This window comes from Papaver somniferum, unplaced genomic scaffold, assembly GCF_003573695.1.
Source record: "Papaver somniferum cultivar HN1 unplaced genomic scaffold, ASM357369v1 unplaced-scaffold_118, whole genome shotgun sequence".
Lineage (NCBI taxonomy): Eukaryota > Viridiplantae > Streptophyta > Magnoliopsida > Ranunculales > Papaveraceae > Papaver > Papaver somniferum.
The window spans coordinates 9,455,221-9,473,615 of NW_020620825.1; the positions used below are offsets into that span (position 1 = coordinate 9,455,221).

The following is an 18,395-nucleotide window of genomic DNA, read 5'->3' on the forward strand; positions in this document are numbered from 1 at the left end:
TGATTCAATTATTCTTTTAATTGTTGATGATTTGGTTCAGCATAAACATGTCGATATATATGTTCCTTTCTCCTATTATGTTCTACACATAAAATCTATGAAACGAACCTGTTTTTCGAATCACAGGGTAACTAATTATGGTTTTCTGCTTTCTTTCCTTATTGTTTGGTTAGGCTTTTCATGGATTTTACTATTTTCATACATGTCTGGTCTTGAAGAAATACATGTCTGGTCTTGAAAAATGAATAATGGTAGGTTGACCGGGAGATGAGAGACACAAAATACCTGGACCCTCCTGTTTTTTCCCTGTGGGGCCCGCGGGGTTCCCCTTTTATGTTTCCGGGACTTTCTTTTTATGTCTCTCACGGTGCATTCTTCCGGTCAACGTAGCATCACCCTATAACAATACTGTATTAGTTGTGATTGTCCGTGCCTAGTATGGAATTACGGTGACACATGACGTCCGATAAAACACGTATATTCGTTTCCCCGGCTTCACGGGATGTAACTTTGTTCGAATTGGGAAAGAACCTATCATGTGCAGCTTTTGTCTAAAACCGTTTTGTCAGACGATATAATTAGTTTCTTGCCGAAAGAAGCTCGCAACCTTGCCGTTTTTCTTAACAACATCTCCTGTTTAATCGTTTCAGTAACACTGACTTTTTTCTCCCTCCCATTTGTTTCCTAATCTGACATATTTTCCCTTCCACTATTATCTTCAGTGCTTGGATTACAAACTTCAGCTCTTCAAGTCCAATTCCGGTGTTTTTCATGGCGAAAAGTGGAACTTCGTAAACTTATCTAAACAGGAAGAAAGAATGTTTTCCATCCGATCAAAGTTAGTATCCATGTTACAAACATGGTTACTAACTGAACCAGACTTAGAACTTAAATTAGGTTTTCTTCGTTCATCCGTAACGCTGAAAAATCCTCATTTGGACATCACAGTTCTTAACCAATTGATTAAGGACTCGAACTTGTATTTCAAAGATGTTAGGGTTGACAATTTGAGTGTTCAATTCTCTTCTTGGTCTATTCCTGCTTTTACATTTGAAGTTCGTGGTGTTCATGTTACATTAACCACAAGGTATTCGAATCCGTGTCTCTTTATATTGTGATGTAAGTTGAATGTGTTGATGTAATTTTGAAATTTCACTGCTAACGAGTTTGATAAGTTCGTTCTTGATTTTGTTTTGTTGAAGGGAAATTGTGGACGGCGAACGTTTACATTCGCGCAGAGGTCAGAGTGCAGTTTCTGGATTAAGTGAGGAGAAGAAGAATTTTTTGTCTATCATTGATCCTGAGGTAATTCTAGTCACTACAATTTAGTTGTAATGAAAATTAGGTATTAGGAGATTAGTAATTCAATGTTATTTGTGTTTGAGTATTTATAGTTGATTCATTACTGAATTTCAGGGAACTACATTGCATGATATAATCGAAAAGATTTCTGTTGCTACACCTGCAAGAAATCAGCTTATTAATTCGTTGATGAATGTTATACTCAAGCAGTGTCATTTAGAAATGCATGATATTCACTGTGAAGTTCAATTTCCAGTTAGTATGGGTTCCATTGCTTTGTTCAAGATAGAAAAATTTAGCGTGGAATCCTCGCTTCTTAACAATAGTTCTATTTTAGGATCTGTGTTCCGCTGTGCTTTTGCTAACGACAGGGAGAGTTCTTTGGTTATTAATGCTAATGGTATGGAGATTGAACTGAAAAGAGAAAAGCACGCTAATACCGTTTTCTATTCAAATGATGTTGTTGGTCACATTAAGTTGAAAGATCTTCAATTGCTTGACTTTGAAATTCGCGCGCCACAATTGAATTTCGCATTTTGTCCGATTGATCTTCCTATCCTCCTAGGTTTTGATGTTTTACTTCCGAAAGTCGTGCCTTGTAGAAATGGTAAGGAACTATGGAATATTGCTGCAAGCAGAATTTGTTATTTGACGCCAAATACCAGGTTATCCTTGCATCAAACGATTAATCTTGTTATGCTGTGGTTGTGTTATGTCCAAGCATATGGGTCTTTGTTATCATTAGTTGGATATTATGTGGAAAAGAAACTCGAAAAAGCTGCAATTAGGGTGTCTATAGACAAGTCATTTCGCACTTGCGTTAGACATCAATGGAAGGTGATTACTGAGACCGAGAAGAAATTGCCCGTAGAAGCACTTGCACGTGCACGCCGAGTAGCTCGTTACAGGGCAGCAACACATACTCATCATACTCAATCTATTAATTCTGAACCACTTATCGAGATGCAAAAGATATTTGTAGGTATCTGGAAGATTCTTTCATTGTTCTCTATCATTTGGAAAACTATATGCTGGATCCTCTATCCTGTAATACGTTTCTTATTTGTGAAGAATGGGTTGGATCCAGGTCAAGAAACTGATGAGTCATTTCCGGTTATTTCTGAAGATTTCTCACCACAATCTTGCTTCAGTTTAGTACTCGGAAAAGTTTCTGTTGCCATTCACCCCATAAACGCAGTTCCCCGTGCTGACTTGGATTTACGCTCATTCTGTATGGTACTTGATACTCTCTTCTTAGTTTACATGGCAGACAACACCACTCAGTCCTTATCATTGTCTTGTGGGGATTTGAAAGTCAACTGTACACATTCATCTATAAATCCACTTACAGATAGTAATTTGAATAAAGAGGTAAATCGTTTTTCTTCGACTGAAGGACGAAGAAAAGAGAAGAGCCACGAGTCAAGTGTAGTTGTATGGAGTGAGCCTGCACCACAATTTGTCCTTCCAGACAAATTAGCAGCTGAATCTTCAAATTCTAGCGGCAATGCCTCGTTCGTTCATCTGGAAAGTTATCTAAAAGAATTGTGGTCAAACTGGAAAGGAATTCGCAAAAAACTAGAAGGGAGTAAGGTCCATTCATGGGGAAATCCCTTCCTTATCTTTGAGAATAAAAACTTTCTTATGGTGCCAGGCCTAAGAAAGCCAGGTTATGGGCTTTCAAGGTGTTATATGACTATGGGAAAGTTTAATTTTGAGTTGGGATATTCTTCGGTTATGTCTGTAGCTATGTTGGTTAAGCAGTTCGAACATACTCTTTCTTGGGCTGCTATTAGTAGAACAAGGTCTTCTTCACTCACTCCTATCATCAGGGGAAAGCCAAAAGAATTAAGATTGCAAGAGTACTATGAATCTTGCAAAAATGGAGCGAAAGTAGCGATGCTTAGGGTGATACCTGAGAGAAACATACAAGTTGGAGTAGCTATTGCTGGTTCTACTGTTCGAATATTACTTAAAGATGAAGGGTTATTTAGTTCAAAAGAACAGCGTGATACATTTACTCAAGGTCACGGTGATATGCTGCTGGCAATTGATCTGGAGAATATTGAATTTGCTGTATGGCCAACCCAGGAACCTAATACCACAGAGAAATTTAGCAGGAAGGAGCCTTGGTTGAGAGACACTGTGAACGAAAATATGAATGCCAATTATATATCTGAATTGCAGATTACACTTGATTGTTGCTTCAGGATGAATGGGTTAAATGCTTACTTTGAGGATGTAAGAGAAAACCGAAGATCCAAACTAATTGTCTTAAAACCAGTAGTCATCCAGTCTTCATCCTGCAAGTATGGATTCTTACCATTATTTCCATCTGTAATTTCTTTAGGCATGTAGAAATTTTGTTGCATCTCTATGTTTGTTTCAACTTGTGTCTCTTTCTTCTCAGGGAGTACGTTGATTCGCTGGCTACAAATATTTCGACTTTAGCAACATCTTTGCATGGAATAGCTAAGGGGGTCACGATTTTATCATATATGGATGAGATATGGGCTATTTATCAGGTAAAATTATATTTTTCTATTGTTTGTATCTTCCTTAATGTTTAAAATAAGTTGTTTCATCATAATGGATGAGATATGGGCTATTTATCAGGTTAAATTATATTTTTCTATTATTTGTATCTTCCTTAATGTTTAAATTAAGTTGTTTCATCATAATTTAAAAACAACGAGTTCTTTGGTACAATTTTTTCTGTATTTGATGCTAAGATAGACTGATATTGTGTGTACAAGTTCACCCGAAGTTGACCATCACCTTTTCATTTTTGGGTACATATAGATTACTTTCCTCTGTTTCTGCCACCCATTTCTTTTAGCTGGTTCCTCAAAGATATCCAATTTATCTTCAGTTTTATTTGCTTTCTCTTGTATACGAGAATATGAGTAAATCTGTTCCTTATCATTGGTTTATCTCAACTTGATCCCCCAGGTGGTTGAATACATATGTTTGAGAATATCATACGATTTCACAAGTCTTGACTCTATGTATGGGGTCCATGCTGGAGAAGTTACAATGGAGACAAGTACACCAGGTGACGACACTCCTAATGGTGGGTCTGCACAAGTACATGAAGTGGAAGGTGCATTCTTGATGTCCAAGAGCATGCATTTGGTAATTGATGCTACTTTTGACTTCGGGCCACATGATATCATTCTGGATAACACCCGGAAAAACACTGGGAACAACATGCAAACCAATGGTGCTTCCAGTAATAAGAACTTAATAATTTCTGATGTTCCTGAGCACGGATTGGGGGCTTTTCTCCAGCAAGGGCGTGTTCAGATTTCCTTAAAAGATGGCCTTGTGAAAGTTCTCATTGATCTACTCAATATCAAGTCCATTATTTTCAAATACCCAAGTCTGATTGAAGAATGCAGTCGTGGATGCGGGCTTACTGATATACTTCATCTATCACATAATTGCTTGTACGAATTTTCCCTTTCTGATTGCACTATTTCCTTATCTGTCACTTCTCATGTGAATGCTTTAACTTCTGGGAAAATCGATGGTGCACTCCCAAGCTCAGTTTTTGGTAGTAGAAGTCCAGCTGCCACAAACGACCCTTCTTCAACCAATCTTGCTGATGAATCAAACATCCAATCCCATGTCTCTAATAAGATTTTTGAACGTGAATGGTCGAGTAATACAAGTAGTCTAGCGCCATCACCGAGTTATGAGTTTCTCATAGATGTGCAAGTTGGTGAGATTCTTATGGCCAATAACTCGGTACGCAATGCTCTTACTGAAGAACATCAACCAAAGATACTTCAGTCATCTCTTTCAATTGGCGGAGATTTACACGCCATCTCATGGACGATTCAGGTGCTTGCTTCTTTCACATCCAATAGAAATTTCTCAATAATGCTTCTTTTTCTGTTTCAGCCATAACTTCCTTCTGTGTTTTATTGATATCTGTGTGTGTCCACTTGTTTTGCGGAAGTGATGGTTCACTAATGTTGCAGTTATGGGTGTCCATTTTTGATGATACACTTCTTTTTAGACCTTACTTTCTGTATAGCCATAGCTGAACCATGCTACTTTGCTGTAAAAACTGAATATTGGTTACTCTGTTCTAGGTATTTCTTAGAGTAGCTCCGTTGGTCTTTGAAAATACTTGTCTTCTAATTTGAAGAAACATGATGCAATTTCACAGGGTGGTCTCATTGTTCTTGAAACCGCAGCTCTTGCTATGTTTCTGCATTGCTTTGATGTGTACTATCTGTATACCAAGAACCTCTTGCCCACATCTGGAACACAATCTGAAACAGTTCAACCAGTCGAGGGAAACTTGCACAGTGAAAGCACATTGTCCCCACTTTTAGTGTCAGACACAAGAACTACACCACCGGTATCCAAGTGGGGATTTTTGGGGATTCTCAGGATAATACTGACTCAGTTTTCTCTCATACTTGTTGTTGTGGATGAATCTGGTAAATGCCTCTCTTCTCTAGTCTTTGCTTAAGTAGTTTTGTGCATTCCTATAGATGTAGAATTCCTTAACACACACACTTCTTTTTTGCAGGGGGGATTTGGGAGCTTATGCTAGAAGCTGACTGCCATTTGAACCTTGATTTTAAGAATTCAAAAAGAAAATTATGTTTTGATAATTCACGGTTATCTATCCATTCCCAGCATCTTGCTCAAAGTAGTAGTGCTGATGAAACAACCAATGGCATTCAATTCCCTCATTTTCGGTCTATTAAAGCTAAAGAGACGTCCACCCGCTCTTTATCTGGTGATTCAACACCTCCCGGTTTGCTTTATGAAAATTGCCCAAGCTCTCCAGATCCAGACGAAGAATTTAAGGTTGAAGTTGATGTTTCTGATTACTCCCAGATAATTGATGCAAACTGTATTGTGAAGCATGTAGCTGCTTGCCTGATGATTGAGAATGATGTTGCCGGGGATGAAGTCATGTGGAAGAGTGATTGGGTTGGTACTGGCTCTCTTTCTGGTTTGGACTTCACAGTATCTTTGTCTGAAATACAGGTTGGCACGTCTTTTCAGTCCATTATACACATTATACAAATCGATTTTTTTCTTAGAAATCACTTCTAATTTTTTTGCGCCAGAATTCACCAACAATGTGATTCTTCCCTATGTAGGTCACTTAATGTCCCAATGATAAATGAAGCTACATGTGTATATGTATACTAAATTCGATAACACAGTCTATGCCTTACATGGGATTGTTGACATGCTTTTGCTGTCTCAGATGCTCCTGTCTCTTGTTGCACCTTTATCTTCGGTCCCCAGCACGGAGTCTACTAGCAGTGCAGAACAAAATAACTTGTCAAGGAGCCTAGAACCAGACAATGCTTCAATTGCAATTCCTGATGGTATTTGTATTTACTCGTTTGTTGCAAAGAGTAATTTTGTTTTCCTAATTTGAAAGGCGTTTAGCTGATATATCATGATTCAATTAGGAGCTGTTGTTGCGTTGCAAGATATTCACCAGCACATGTATTTTGCTGTTGAAGATTTGGAAAACGATTACCGTTTGACTGGTGTCATCCACTACTCTCTAGCTAAAGAAAGGGCTCTTTTCAGGGTATATATCGCTCCACCTTTCTTTGAGCTCATAATTTCTTAGGTTAATATTAGTTACCACCAAATAAAAGGAGGATATGAATAATTTAGCTTAGCGACACCCTGTGATAGAAAGTGACCTGCAGTAGAAGTTTTTGATGCTTTTTCCTAATTGGATTGCTGATTAGAGCGCCATGCATGTGTTCATTTTATGTTTGGTAATGCATCTTTGCCAGATGTCTTTCACAGGAGCCATTTAGAAATGCTTAATTCTATATCGGTTTATAATCGAAGTGTTCATGGCAACGTGTTCTGTTAATTTTTCCATCCTATCTTCAGGTAAAGCATTGTAGTAGAAGGAGCTGGGGCATGCCAGTTTCATGGTTCACCTTAATATCATTGCACGCTAAAAGCAGCTCAGCTGAAGCGTTACGAATGAACTTCCGTCGGAGATCGAGTTTTGTTGATATCTCTAGCACCATTGATGACGACGGGTCACTATGGAAAGCACTTCCTTATCAGCCCGACAGTTATGAGGGAGACACTGACTTGGAGTTTCACAGGCCAGCTTCTAAAAATACCTTTTACCTTGTTAACAAGAAGTGTGATTATGGTGTTGCTTTCATTGATGGGCTTCCAGAATTTGTGGGAAAACCAGGAAACCCGTTTAAGCTGAAAGTGCTCCAAGAGTTTTCTCTCATACATGATGCTTCGAGTCTGAGTACTCCTTTAAGAAGGCCTTCTGATGCAGGGCAGGGACAGAATACTGATATCGGTGAAGAAGAGTCTTCTAGTCAATCTAAAGACCATCCATATTTAAGCATTAAAGTTGACAAGCTTTCTGTGAATATTGTTCACAGTGTTCCAGATGCAAAGGACAAGTTTCCACTTCTTCAGGCATGCATTAATAATATCCAATTCATCATTCAAGTCCTATCCTCAAAAGTAAGAGTCATTAGTACATTTACTGCTGCGATTCTTCACTTTGATGCTCAGACCAATCTGTGGTGAGTATTTCATAATAGAAGAACTAAAATTTCTGTTTTATTCTTCATTTGCTTTATATTTTTATCCATCAAGGAGATAAAAAAATCCTGTTGCCTACTTGCTGTCTGTTTGGATCTCGATCTCACACGTAAATTAGACATTTTTCTTCTGGATGTGTTTGGTTGTCACTTTTTTTTGTAATGTTGCAGGAGAGAAATTGTTCAACCTGTTGGAATGTGTATGTTCTACCGTACTAAATTTGCACCTCAAATTTCAGAACTTGTCCCACAAGGAGTGCCTGTTAATTTCTATTTTAGAATGAATCAGGTCTAGTACTTCATTACCCAAGTCACATTGTTTTCATGATTGAAGATATACCACACACAAGGTATTCTAATAGTTCTTTGTGTTATGCTGGCAGGTGGATGTATATCTAACTGAGCTTTCTTTGGACATACTTCTGTTTATGGTTGGAAAATTGAACCTTGCTGGTCCTTATGCGGTGAAAAACTCGATGATTTTGGCTAATTGCTGCAAGGTAATCAAATTTTCATATACATCTAAAATGTAACAATCTTCGGTATTTGGTACTTGTTGATTTTGGGGTATACAGCTGACTCTTGGATGAAGTATGCACATTTCTAATTGTGTGTAACCTTTACTTTTCTTACAAGTTAGTAGCAAGAATTATGAGCTAGCTTTTAAAATTGGAACATGACTCTTGAGGCCTTTGGGTCCAAGTTATGTAGGACATTTGAGAAACTTAGTTCATTACTACTTACAAGAGTATCTAAGCTTCTGTATCCTTGCAAAACTGGCACGATGCATTATTCATACCTACAAACAAGTCCTTCTCAAGGGTGGGGTTGAGGAGCATTACCACTTTGTATATGTTTTCTGTGCTTGAGTGCTTGATGAATATGCTTGTTATGTATCTTAACCCTTCATTTGCTGTGCATATGGAGTTTGAAGGTCTATCCTGTAATGAACTTTACTTCCTAGTTTACAAGAAAGCTTATTTATGTAACTCTTGGGCAGGTGGAAAACCAAACGGGCTTAAACATCCTTTGTCGTTTTTATGACAATCAACACACAGCAATAGCTGGAAAGCAATCTGCATTAATCTTCCTTAAGTACGTCCTTCTCTGTGCCTATGTTCACAACTTCATATGTTAATCAGATCTCTTAATTTTGATAACTTTACTCGTTTGCAAGGGATATGGCATCCACAAAACAGTTCCCAGAAAATTCATCGATTGTGTCGGTCCAGCTTGATGTGCCCGGTTCTTTTTCGACTTCTCCAATACACCTTTCTCTTTTAAAGGCTCAAATTTTTGCCTGGAGAACACGTGTGGCGTCATTAAAAGGTATCATCTTATAGTGAGTGGGTGTGTTACTGAATACTGACATCCACAAAAAATGTAAAATCTATCAACAAAAGCTCTTATTGAAGGGTTACAAATTTGGGTCAGTAGTAGTCCAGTCTTCACCCGAGAGTTATTTATGTAACTCTTGGGCAGGTGGAAAACCAAATAGGAGTTCATCTGTTATTCCATCATCTTTTACTTTTTGTTATATTTTTCACTATAATTTATTTTCTTAATCTTATATGTAACTGCATAGTTATCTTTTGTCTATGCCTGTATGTCGTGGTTGTCTTAACCAAGGAATAGGTTGACTTGACTTCAGTGTATACAATTCATGCCTGAGTTAGAACTTTCAGTGAGAGTAACTGAGGTAAAGACGGACTTGTATCTTAGTTTAGGCATTTTAAGCTAGTTCGGTGGGATCTGTGAGCCACATGCGAGACACTTTTGCAGGTCAATTAGTCTACATCATTTTTTCTTAATTTGGCCGTAGGAATTGAATGCTGGCGAGTTTCAAACTTACTTCGTAGTTATCAACACCCCTTTACTAAAGAGGCATCGAGGTCAATTAATCTATCTTGAAACTCAAATCCTTGTCTATCAAGCAGTCTAAGGTCCGTAAGCAAAAAGCTTAGTTCTGCCGGCTAAGTAACCCATCTGCGCTGACCCCTTACCCAAAAGAAAAAGAAAAAGAAAAAGAAAAAAAGCCCATCTGCTTAACTAGTTCACTTCTTTAACGGGATGTTTTGAATTATAAGAAAATTTGCTTGCTTTCTGGTTTCATGTATTATCTGTTTTACACTTCGGAGTAATCATATCAGTTTCCCTTGACAGATTCAAGATCTTACCCTGGGCCATTTGTTGTGGTTGAACTTTCCAAAAAGACTGAGGTATCCTTGGATTGACTCTGTAAAGTATGTGTTTCTATAGATTTATGCTGTTAGCATCATTCTTTTCATTTTATGATTTTCAGGATGGATTGTCCATTATAGTTTCTCCGATATTAAGGATTCACAATGAAACTGGATACTCTATGATGTTACGTTTTCAGCGGCCTCAGCAAGAAGAAGCAGAATCCGCTTCATTTTTGTTGAGGAGTGGGGATACAGTTGATGATTGTATGGCATCAGTTGATGGTATGAACTTGAGTGGGGGTTCAAAGAAGGCGTTGATGTCTTTAAGTCTTGGTAACTTTAACCTCCTTTCTCCAGAGACGACATGATAAAATCAGCCGATTCAACTGTTACTGAGTGATGATTTTTGACATTCAAGTGTTATCAGCATGACTACTGTTTTATGTATCTCTGACAATCTTACTTGGTCGCTAAATTTACTTGTAGGTAATTTCTTATTTTCTATTCGACCTGAAGTAAGTGAATGCTTTGGAAATTCTGGAGAATCAATTTCAATAAATTGGTCAGAGGATCTTAAAGGTGGAAAGGCAGTTCGTCTATCTGGAGTATTTGACAAGTTAAGTTACAGAGTCAAGAGATCTTTAGGTGTTGAATCAGTTACACATTCCTTTGGTACTGTACGCTGTGCTATTAACACGAAAGGAGCACGGTTAACTGATCTACATTTCTTGGTTCAAACCATTGGAAGAGATGTACCTGTTATACATCCTGGTAATGTTAAAGAGACGGCAGATATGAGGACATCCCCGGTTGCGATACAAGAGCAGAAGGAAATCTTTCTTCTTCCTACAGTCCATGTCTTCAATTGCTTGCAATCTGATATACACGTGCTTATAACGGAAATTTATCCGGGTAAGGCTAATGTAACCCCGCAATAGCATAATATACTTGGACTATGAGTTGCTTTACAATATTCTGAAGCTGCAATATCTATTTTGCTACCTGCTGTAGTTCTAGGTACATCTGGTGGTGTTAACCACACTGGGAAGGAGGCTACTATAGTATGTGGATCAAGTGCATGCTTATATGGAAATCCGGCAATGATATACTTCACAGTTACTGTAACTGAATTTAGTTTAAAGTGCAAACCTGTGAACAGTGGGGATTGGGTAAAGAAGTTACACAAGCAGAAAAGTAACACCAATTATTTGGATATAGAGTTGGATTTTGGTTCAGGAAAATACTTTGCCTCGTTAAGATTACAACGTGGAAACAGGGGCATGTTGGAGGTAGCTTTTCTACTTGTTGTGTACTGTGATAGATTTTGTTTTTTTAATATACTATGTGACTTGACTGATGCTGTGAGTTGGTGTATAGCTTGTTGCATTTCTGATCATTATGGTAACACATGGTACTAGTTATAGATATTTTTAACGCAGATGCATCTATCTTGGTTGTAATTTGATTGTGAGTAAAATATGCAGGCTGCTGTCTTTACTTCTTACTCGTTGCACAATGACAGTGATCTTACCCTCTTTTGCTTCACAGCCAACCAGAAGCCTTTGTCTAGGTACTCAGGTTCATCAAAGGAAGTTCATACACATATTATAGATCTCTGTTTTTAGCTTTATTGATACCTTAATTTTACACAGGGAAGAAGCTGATAGACTGGGCTCGAGCCTTTCTCCGGAGCGTGGTACACTTCTGCCTCCAAAGTCGACCAAGTCATGGTTGTTGGAGTAAGATTATAGCAGCATTGATCTCAGTCGCATGCATTCTGGAACATGCTAGAAAATTTAAATGAAATATTGAGCTATATTTTATCATCTCTTGCCTAAATTATCCCTCCATTCATCACTACTCTTGACAGTGTATCTTGGGCCTTCCATGTTCGATGTGAACTTTCGTACTAACGTGAATTATTTTATTTTGCTATGGCAATCCACATCTTTCGTGTCTCCAGATCCAACAAGCTACAACTTATTTCATTGGAAGAAAAAGCATCTGCAGCGCGGCTAGATTTGGATGCTTTGTCGAGATTTACAGAACTGTGTCTGGAGGTTGATGAAGGAGCTGGAATGAAAGTTATCACCACGTTGAGTGTATCACTAAATCCGTATAAGGCGAATGTTCTCGTGCCATCACAAACAGTATCGCTGGTTCCAAGATATGTTGTTTGCAATGAGTCACCGGTCCCCATTATCGTCCGTCAATGTTATTTGGAGGTCTTCACTTACTCCTTAATTTTTCCACTTAGTTCATACATTCCTATGTACCTCATTTTAGTGGCGGTATCTAATAATTTTCCTTCTGCTTGAAAAGGATGTTAGTGATGGTATCATTGCTGTTAATAGCAAACAGAGAGCAGCTATAAACATGAGGTCTGGACCGAACAAGAGGAGAGTAATCGGATCCTTTGACTCCTTTCTCAAGAAACATAGAAATGCTAACGAGGATTCTCTAATGTATATCCAGTTTTGCCTGGACGAGATTGGATGGAGTTGGTCTGGACCAATATGTGTTGCTTCACTAGGAAGATTCTTTTTGAAGTTTAGAAGATCCTTGGATTTTCCTGGCAATCAATCAAATACAATTACTCAGCAAGATAATAAAATGACAGAGTTTGCAGTGGTACATGTTGTAGAGGAAGGTTCTACTCTAGTTTTGCACTTCCATAGGCCGCCAAATATTAGTTTACCCTATCGTATAGAGAACTCCTTACGCGATGCATCAATAACATATTACCAGAAGGTTACTCCATCACTTTTCTTTGTTATTACTACGCTGTATTTGATTATTATGCTATATAAGTTTTCTTTTTTTCAATTTTTTGCAGGACTCATCAGTCCCAGAGAATCTAGGATCTGGAACTTCTGTCAGTTATGTCTGGGATGACTTGAGTTTACCTCATAAACTGGTAGTCCACATTCCTGGTATGTGCTACTATTTAAACTATTATGTCTTTCTCATGGTTCTAAGTTCCAATATTGATAAACTTTGATTGGTCGTTCATCACATAATCCCTGACATCTTGAAATGCAATTCCATTTATTTTTGCATGCTAGTTCCTCATAACTTATTATGGTTGTGCTGCACATGGTCGAAGATTTTTCCATGGTTTCTAAAATTAGTAAATTGCTAATGCACCAAAGTTTCAGGGGATCTCTGTCTGTGCAAATGAGTCTGTTGTGCCTCCTTTGCTTTTATATAGCCACAGAGCATCTCGTCACAAGCAATTTAATGTGAATATTAAAAGTGTTGTGTCACCCAATACCTTGTTTTGGGTGAATTATTCAGGTATGCGCCTCTCCCGTGAAATAAATATGGAGAAGGTTTGTGAATGGAAACCTCTTCTTAAAGTACGTCAGCAGAGAGGATTGGCGTTGGACTTTCCTCTGGATAAGAAACCAGGAAAACAGAGACGAAATGGGGATGGGTCAACTGAGCTTGAGATGCCAAAGGTGGGGTATGAAGTATATACAGATGGCTCTACAAGGGTTCTACAAATATCTGAATTTCACGATTGTTCCGATGAAGATAAAGCACTTTACCCATGTGCAAAGATTCAGTTTAGAGTTTCTAATTTAATAATTCACTTACTTGAGCAGGGAAAACAGGTTAGCCTTATTTACAAAATAACATTTTGTCATTGAACAAATGTTTTACATCAGCGTATTCCTGATTTGGCCAATTTACTGCTAGTAGATGCAAGGTTCCTCACCTCACCATGGATTAATCTTGTTCTTTTTCTTCTCTTCTTCTCATCGAGCCTGAATATTTTTGAATCAGTTTTAAGTTGATCAATATAATCTTATATCTGTTGCCGTATGACTTCATGTTACCATGCTGCCTGTATATCATGCTGCCAGGTTATACTCTTGTTAATATGACCCATTTACTTGTGGTGCTTTAAATTTTTTGAAGGATGAAGATGCAAGTCAACAATCAGATTATTCCCCACTGATAATAGCAAGGCTTGGAAATATCAATCTGGATTCAGTATATACCGATCGGATAAAGTATAATCAGATCACATTACAGGTAATTTGTCACATCTCGGATGTATTCGAAAAACATTAGTTGTCTGAGGTTTTGTTTTGCTATATATACTTTGCAAACTAGGTAATCAAAATCTCTACATTTTTTTCTGAATAATAACAAGTATTGAGTCATTCAGTCATTGGATGTGGAAGAGAAATGGGCAGGAGCTCCCTTTGCAGCAATGTTACGACGAGATCAATTAAATTACTCGGAAGCAAAAGGAAACATTGTGTTTATTGCTTTTACTCTAGTTCCAACAAATTCCAATGTGAAACAAGTGAATTATGCCTCCATCATTTTGCAGGTACAGTTATGTAGTAGTAGTACATATACTCTTTTAAACTTATGCTGTCTTACAAATGTTCTATGTGTGTGCTGTTCACTATCTGATGTTATAAGATACCAGCATTCAACTCTTAAAGATTGTGATGTCACGTACACCGAGTTTATAAGATACTGTCATTTGCTGATGTTATTCTGTCACTCCCAGCCTCTTGATTTGAACATTGACGAGGAGACACTAATGAAGCTTGTTCCATTTTGGAGGACATCTCTCAGTGACTCGACGGCTCCCAGCCGACAGTTTTACTTCAAACATTTTGAGATCCATCCAGTTAAGGTGTGATTTCTTAATTTTCAACTATCATTAGTCATCTCACCCGTCTCAAATATCTCTTAACTGATGTATATATTGATTAATCAAAACTGAGCTTACATTAGACCCTTTTTTTTTTTAATCTTATTCTACAAGATTGTGGCAAGCTTTCTCCCTGGGAGTTCAGATTCAAATTATAGCTCTGCTCAAGAGACTCTTAGATCACTATTGCATAGTGTGATAAAGGTGCCTCTTAAAAATTTATTGCAATAGTTTATGTAAGATTTGGTTAGAATTTTAAAGTGTAACGGTACTTCGCATGCCATTATATTTCCACTTTCTACCATATTTATTGTTTTTTAATTCCTTCCTTATCTTCTGCACATGTTTAGATCCCAGCTGTAAAAAATAAAGATGTTGAGCTCAATGGTATTTTGGTCACTCATGCTCTTGTAACAGTGCGTGAATTGCTTATTAAGTGTGCACAACATTATTCATGGTAAGTGTTTTGATAGTTTTATTCATGTTTTTGTGATTTTATATCCTTTCACATCTCGCAGTTATCATATTAACATTTGTGTTCTCTAGGTATGCTATGAGGGCTGTCTACATTGCAAAGGGAAGCCCGTTGCTACCACCGGCTTTTGCTTCTATTTTTGATGACTCAGCTTCATCCTCTCTCGATGTCTTTTTCGATCCTTCTAGTGGTTTGATCAATCTTCCAGGGATTACTTTGGGTATGAGATTGTACTCTACTATTCCAGTTGCTTAACCAGTCTTCTTGGACTTGACATTGGCGTTGTATCTAGTGTACTATATCAGCCAATCTCCAGTTATGCATTTTAGTTTTTGGGTGATTGCAGGACTAGTTTAGCTTCCTATTCTGGCCGTGCATATTAGTCTGTAGTCCAGCTCTATCTAGATACATGTTGAATCAAGCTCTTTATCTATTCTTTTGTAAACTTTCGGAAACAAATGCAGTGTGGCCTTTCCCGACTGACAATGTGACTGTTCATCTCAAAGATGTTATTTTCTTGTGTCACGGGGTTTCATACTGCTATTAATTGGTTTTCTAGCACAAATTTAATAGTTTTTGTTTCTGCTCTTTCACATTTTGAATTTGAACCAACTACCACCAGACTAAACTCTTTTCATCCTATTGGTCTAAAATTTTGTTCTTGTGTACAGGTATGTTCAAGTTCATCAGTAAAAGCATCAACAAGAAAGGTTTTTCTGGTACAAAACGCTATATTGGCGATCTTGGCAAAACTGTAAGTTCATTAGTAATTTAGTATATTCATTACCTCCAAGGGTTAGATACATGGCACTGTGTGATACCTGCATCGGATATCATTTGTGTTTTTAGCATTGCAGGTGAAAACAGCAGGGTCAAATGTTCTCTTTGCTGCTATTACTGAAGTATCAGATTGTATTCTGCGTGGAGCAGAAGCAAATGGTTTTAATGGAATGGTACTTTTATGCAGACAACTTTGTACTCGTTTGTTTGTCCTTCATGCGTATGCATTACCTCTTCTGTTAACATGTCTGTTAGCTAAATTTAGTTCTTAAATACTTACCATGTCTTTTTGGATGTTTCTTTTTGAAGATTACGGGCTTTCACCAAGGAATATTGAGATTGGCCATGGAGCCCTCACTGTTAGGGACGGCTGTCATGGAGGGTGGTCCAGCTAGAAAAATTAAACTTGACCGTAGTCCTGGAGTTGACGAGGTAACTTTTGCTTAAGGTCATTTCATTGAAACTCAATTAAGAATTTAGGTTCTTGACCCTTTCACAAGAAAGCTGCTTGCTTATCATTTTTATTAGCCCAGAACAGTTGGATTGTGAAAGACCATTTATTTATTCACCTTTCTTCTAGACTCTTTCAGTGTATACTAATTTCGAGATTCAAATGCAGTTATATATTGAAGGATATCTACAAGCTATGTTGGATGCATTGTATAAACAAGAGTATCTCAGAGTCAGAGTCATTGACAACCAAGTAAGTATAGAACACTCCATTTGGGCCATGGATACATTCCCATATATGGTGGGTTTTTAGTTCCTTTCTAAAGTTGCATCCACCAATATCTGACAGGTTATTCTAAAAAATCTACCTCCAAGCACTTCCCTCATAAGCGAGATTATGGATCGCGTAAATAGTTTTCTCATGAGCAAGGGACTCTTAAAAGGAGAATTACCAGCAAGTTCCCGTCCATTACGCCATCTTCGAGGGGAAACAGTAAGCTCCTTTTACTCATGTTGTGTTTGGGTCCTATAAGAAAGTTAGCCTCATCCACTTGAGCTTTTGTTTTCAAACCTTGAATCTTATTTGTGAGCCCATCAGTGAGAATTCTTTTGTTTATTCCTTTTTTTTTTGTCTTTCTCTCTTGCAGGAGTGGAAAATTGGACCAACAATTCTGACTTTGTGGGAACACCTGTTTGTGAGTTTTACAATCCGCATGCTTAGGAATCAAGCAGATAAGGTTATAACTGGCATGAAACAGAAAGGAAAGTCAGAGGAGAAAGAAAGTATGTCCATTGTCTCCGCATCAGTAGGAAAGCCAGAGGGGAAGTTTAATCTGCAATGGGGGATCAGTAAGTTTGTGTTTTCGGGTTTGTTAGCATATATTGACGGAAGACTGTGCCGGTGCATTCCAAATTCAATTGTCAGGCGAGTTGTGAGTGGGTTTTTGTTGACTTTTCTCGACAAGAGGGAAAACAAATAGTTGCCCTTTTTTTTTTTTGCCCGATGCCATAAATTTTTTGATGTTTACTCTCCGTATAGTTTTTGTTAAAGCAACGCCCTTGGATGGGGTCCGAGTCCTGACCAACCGGAGCTAAGGTTTATTTTGCTCCTTAGCATTGTGAATATATACTTGTAAATTCTTGGTGTCCATAAATAACGGTAAATTCTTAGTCTTGTATAATATAGTCGTTATATAATCCAGTTAAAAGTTAATGCAAAATACTTGAGAATCCTTTTCGAGAATAGTTGGAGATCAAATTTATATATGGTAATGAGATACAACATAGAAACTGTATTGCTGCATCAATTAAACCAAATCACCCATAAGATACAATGTAATGAAACTGACAGTGATCCATAAGGCAAAAACCTTGTACCTCCAAAAATTCAATTCTAAAAACCGATAATGATCCTTACCCGTGGATTCTGAAAACGACAATGACAGTGATCCTTACCCATGGATTCTGAAAATGACAACTTGGTATCACTATGGCGAATTCACGGGTGACACTGGATACGGGTAAAACTGACAGTAACCTGGTAAAATCATTACAAAATCACCCACAATCGTAATAGCACAGATATTTGAATTTTCAGAAACGAAAATGGTTAACCAACTCGGAGAAAATCCGAGACATGTGCCTGTGGTCCCACTTTACCCACAACGTATCCCAACGATAGAGGGCAACATGGATATTGCAGGATCTCTCTGGAATTCTCATGGAGCCTAGATATTTCAGGATTTCTCTGGAATTCTCATGGAATCCTTTAGGTAAGTGTAGCACTGCTTTTTTAAAGATCAGAGGTCAAAAGGCCCACCTCATGATATGCATACGTGAATGTGCACGTTTCGAAATTTTATACACTGTTAGAGCATAGGTAAGTTGGACCCACCAAGCTTTGGTATGTCAAAGTTTGGTCGTCATATTTTAGTATCAAAAACTCATCT

General features: G+C 37.8%; 1 protein-coding gene across 4 annotated transcripts; it reads left to right on the plus strand.

The window, feature by feature from the left end:
• Positions 1–626: 626 nt before the first annotated feature.
• LOC113330567 lies at positions 627–17,661 on the plus strand. 4 transcript variants are annotated; one of them, XM_026577367.1, is made up of 37 exons: positions 632–1,087; positions 1,203–1,305; positions 1,417–3,611; positions 3,713–3,827; positions 4,255–5,148; positions 5,480–5,756; positions 5,849–6,315; positions 6,542–6,665; positions 6,753–6,877; positions 7,195–7,862; positions 8,052–8,169; positions 8,264–8,380; positions 8,881–8,975; positions 9,058–9,209; positions 10,044–10,099; positions 10,183–10,396; positions 10,550–10,975; positions 11,075–11,352; positions 11,548–11,633; positions 11,716–11,802; positions 12,027–12,288; positions 12,386–12,814; positions 12,900–12,996; positions 13,361–13,524; positions 13,672–13,680; positions 13,988–14,104; positions 14,241–14,408; positions 14,595–14,723; positions 14,856–14,945; positions 15,092–15,198; positions 15,288–15,436; positions 15,888–15,970; positions 16,074–16,169; positions 16,306–16,428; positions 16,616–16,699; positions 16,796–16,939; positions 17,094–17,661. In XM_026577367.1, the coding sequence occupies exons 1-37, from the start codon at positions 819–821 to the stop codon at positions 17,424–17,426; spliced, it is 9,450 nt and encodes a 3,149-aa protein (XP_026433152.1). In that variant the 5' UTR covers positions 632–818; the 3' UTR covers positions 17,427–17,661. The 4 variants fall into 4 exon arrangements, 2 of the variants coding, with proteins under 2 accessions (XP_026433152.1, XP_026433151.1); XM_026577366.1 differs by having other exon boundaries at positions 633–1,087; positions 13,361–13,680; XR_003350333.1 differs by lacking the exons at positions 16,616–16,699; positions 16,796–16,939; positions 17,094–17,661 and having other exon boundaries at positions 629–1,087; positions 13,361–13,680; positions 16,066–16,169; positions 16,306–16,324.
• The last annotated feature ends 734 nt before the right edge of the window (positions 17,662–18,395 follow it).

Bases quoted from the DNA above. Each gene is read 5' to 3' on its own strand.
- LOC113330567 (XM_026577366.1), top strand. From the start codon at position 819: ATGTTTTCCATCCGATCAAAGTTAGTATCCATGTTACAAACATGGTTA. The intron at 5,757-5,848 runs GTAAATGCCTCT...TCTTTTTTGCAG, and splicing joins TGTTGTTGTGGATGAATCTG to GGGGGATTTGGGAGCTTATG. The intron at 7,863-8,051 runs GTGAGTATTTCA...GTAATGTTGCAG, and splicing joins GATGCTCAGACCAATCTGTG to GAGAGAAATTGTTCAACCTG.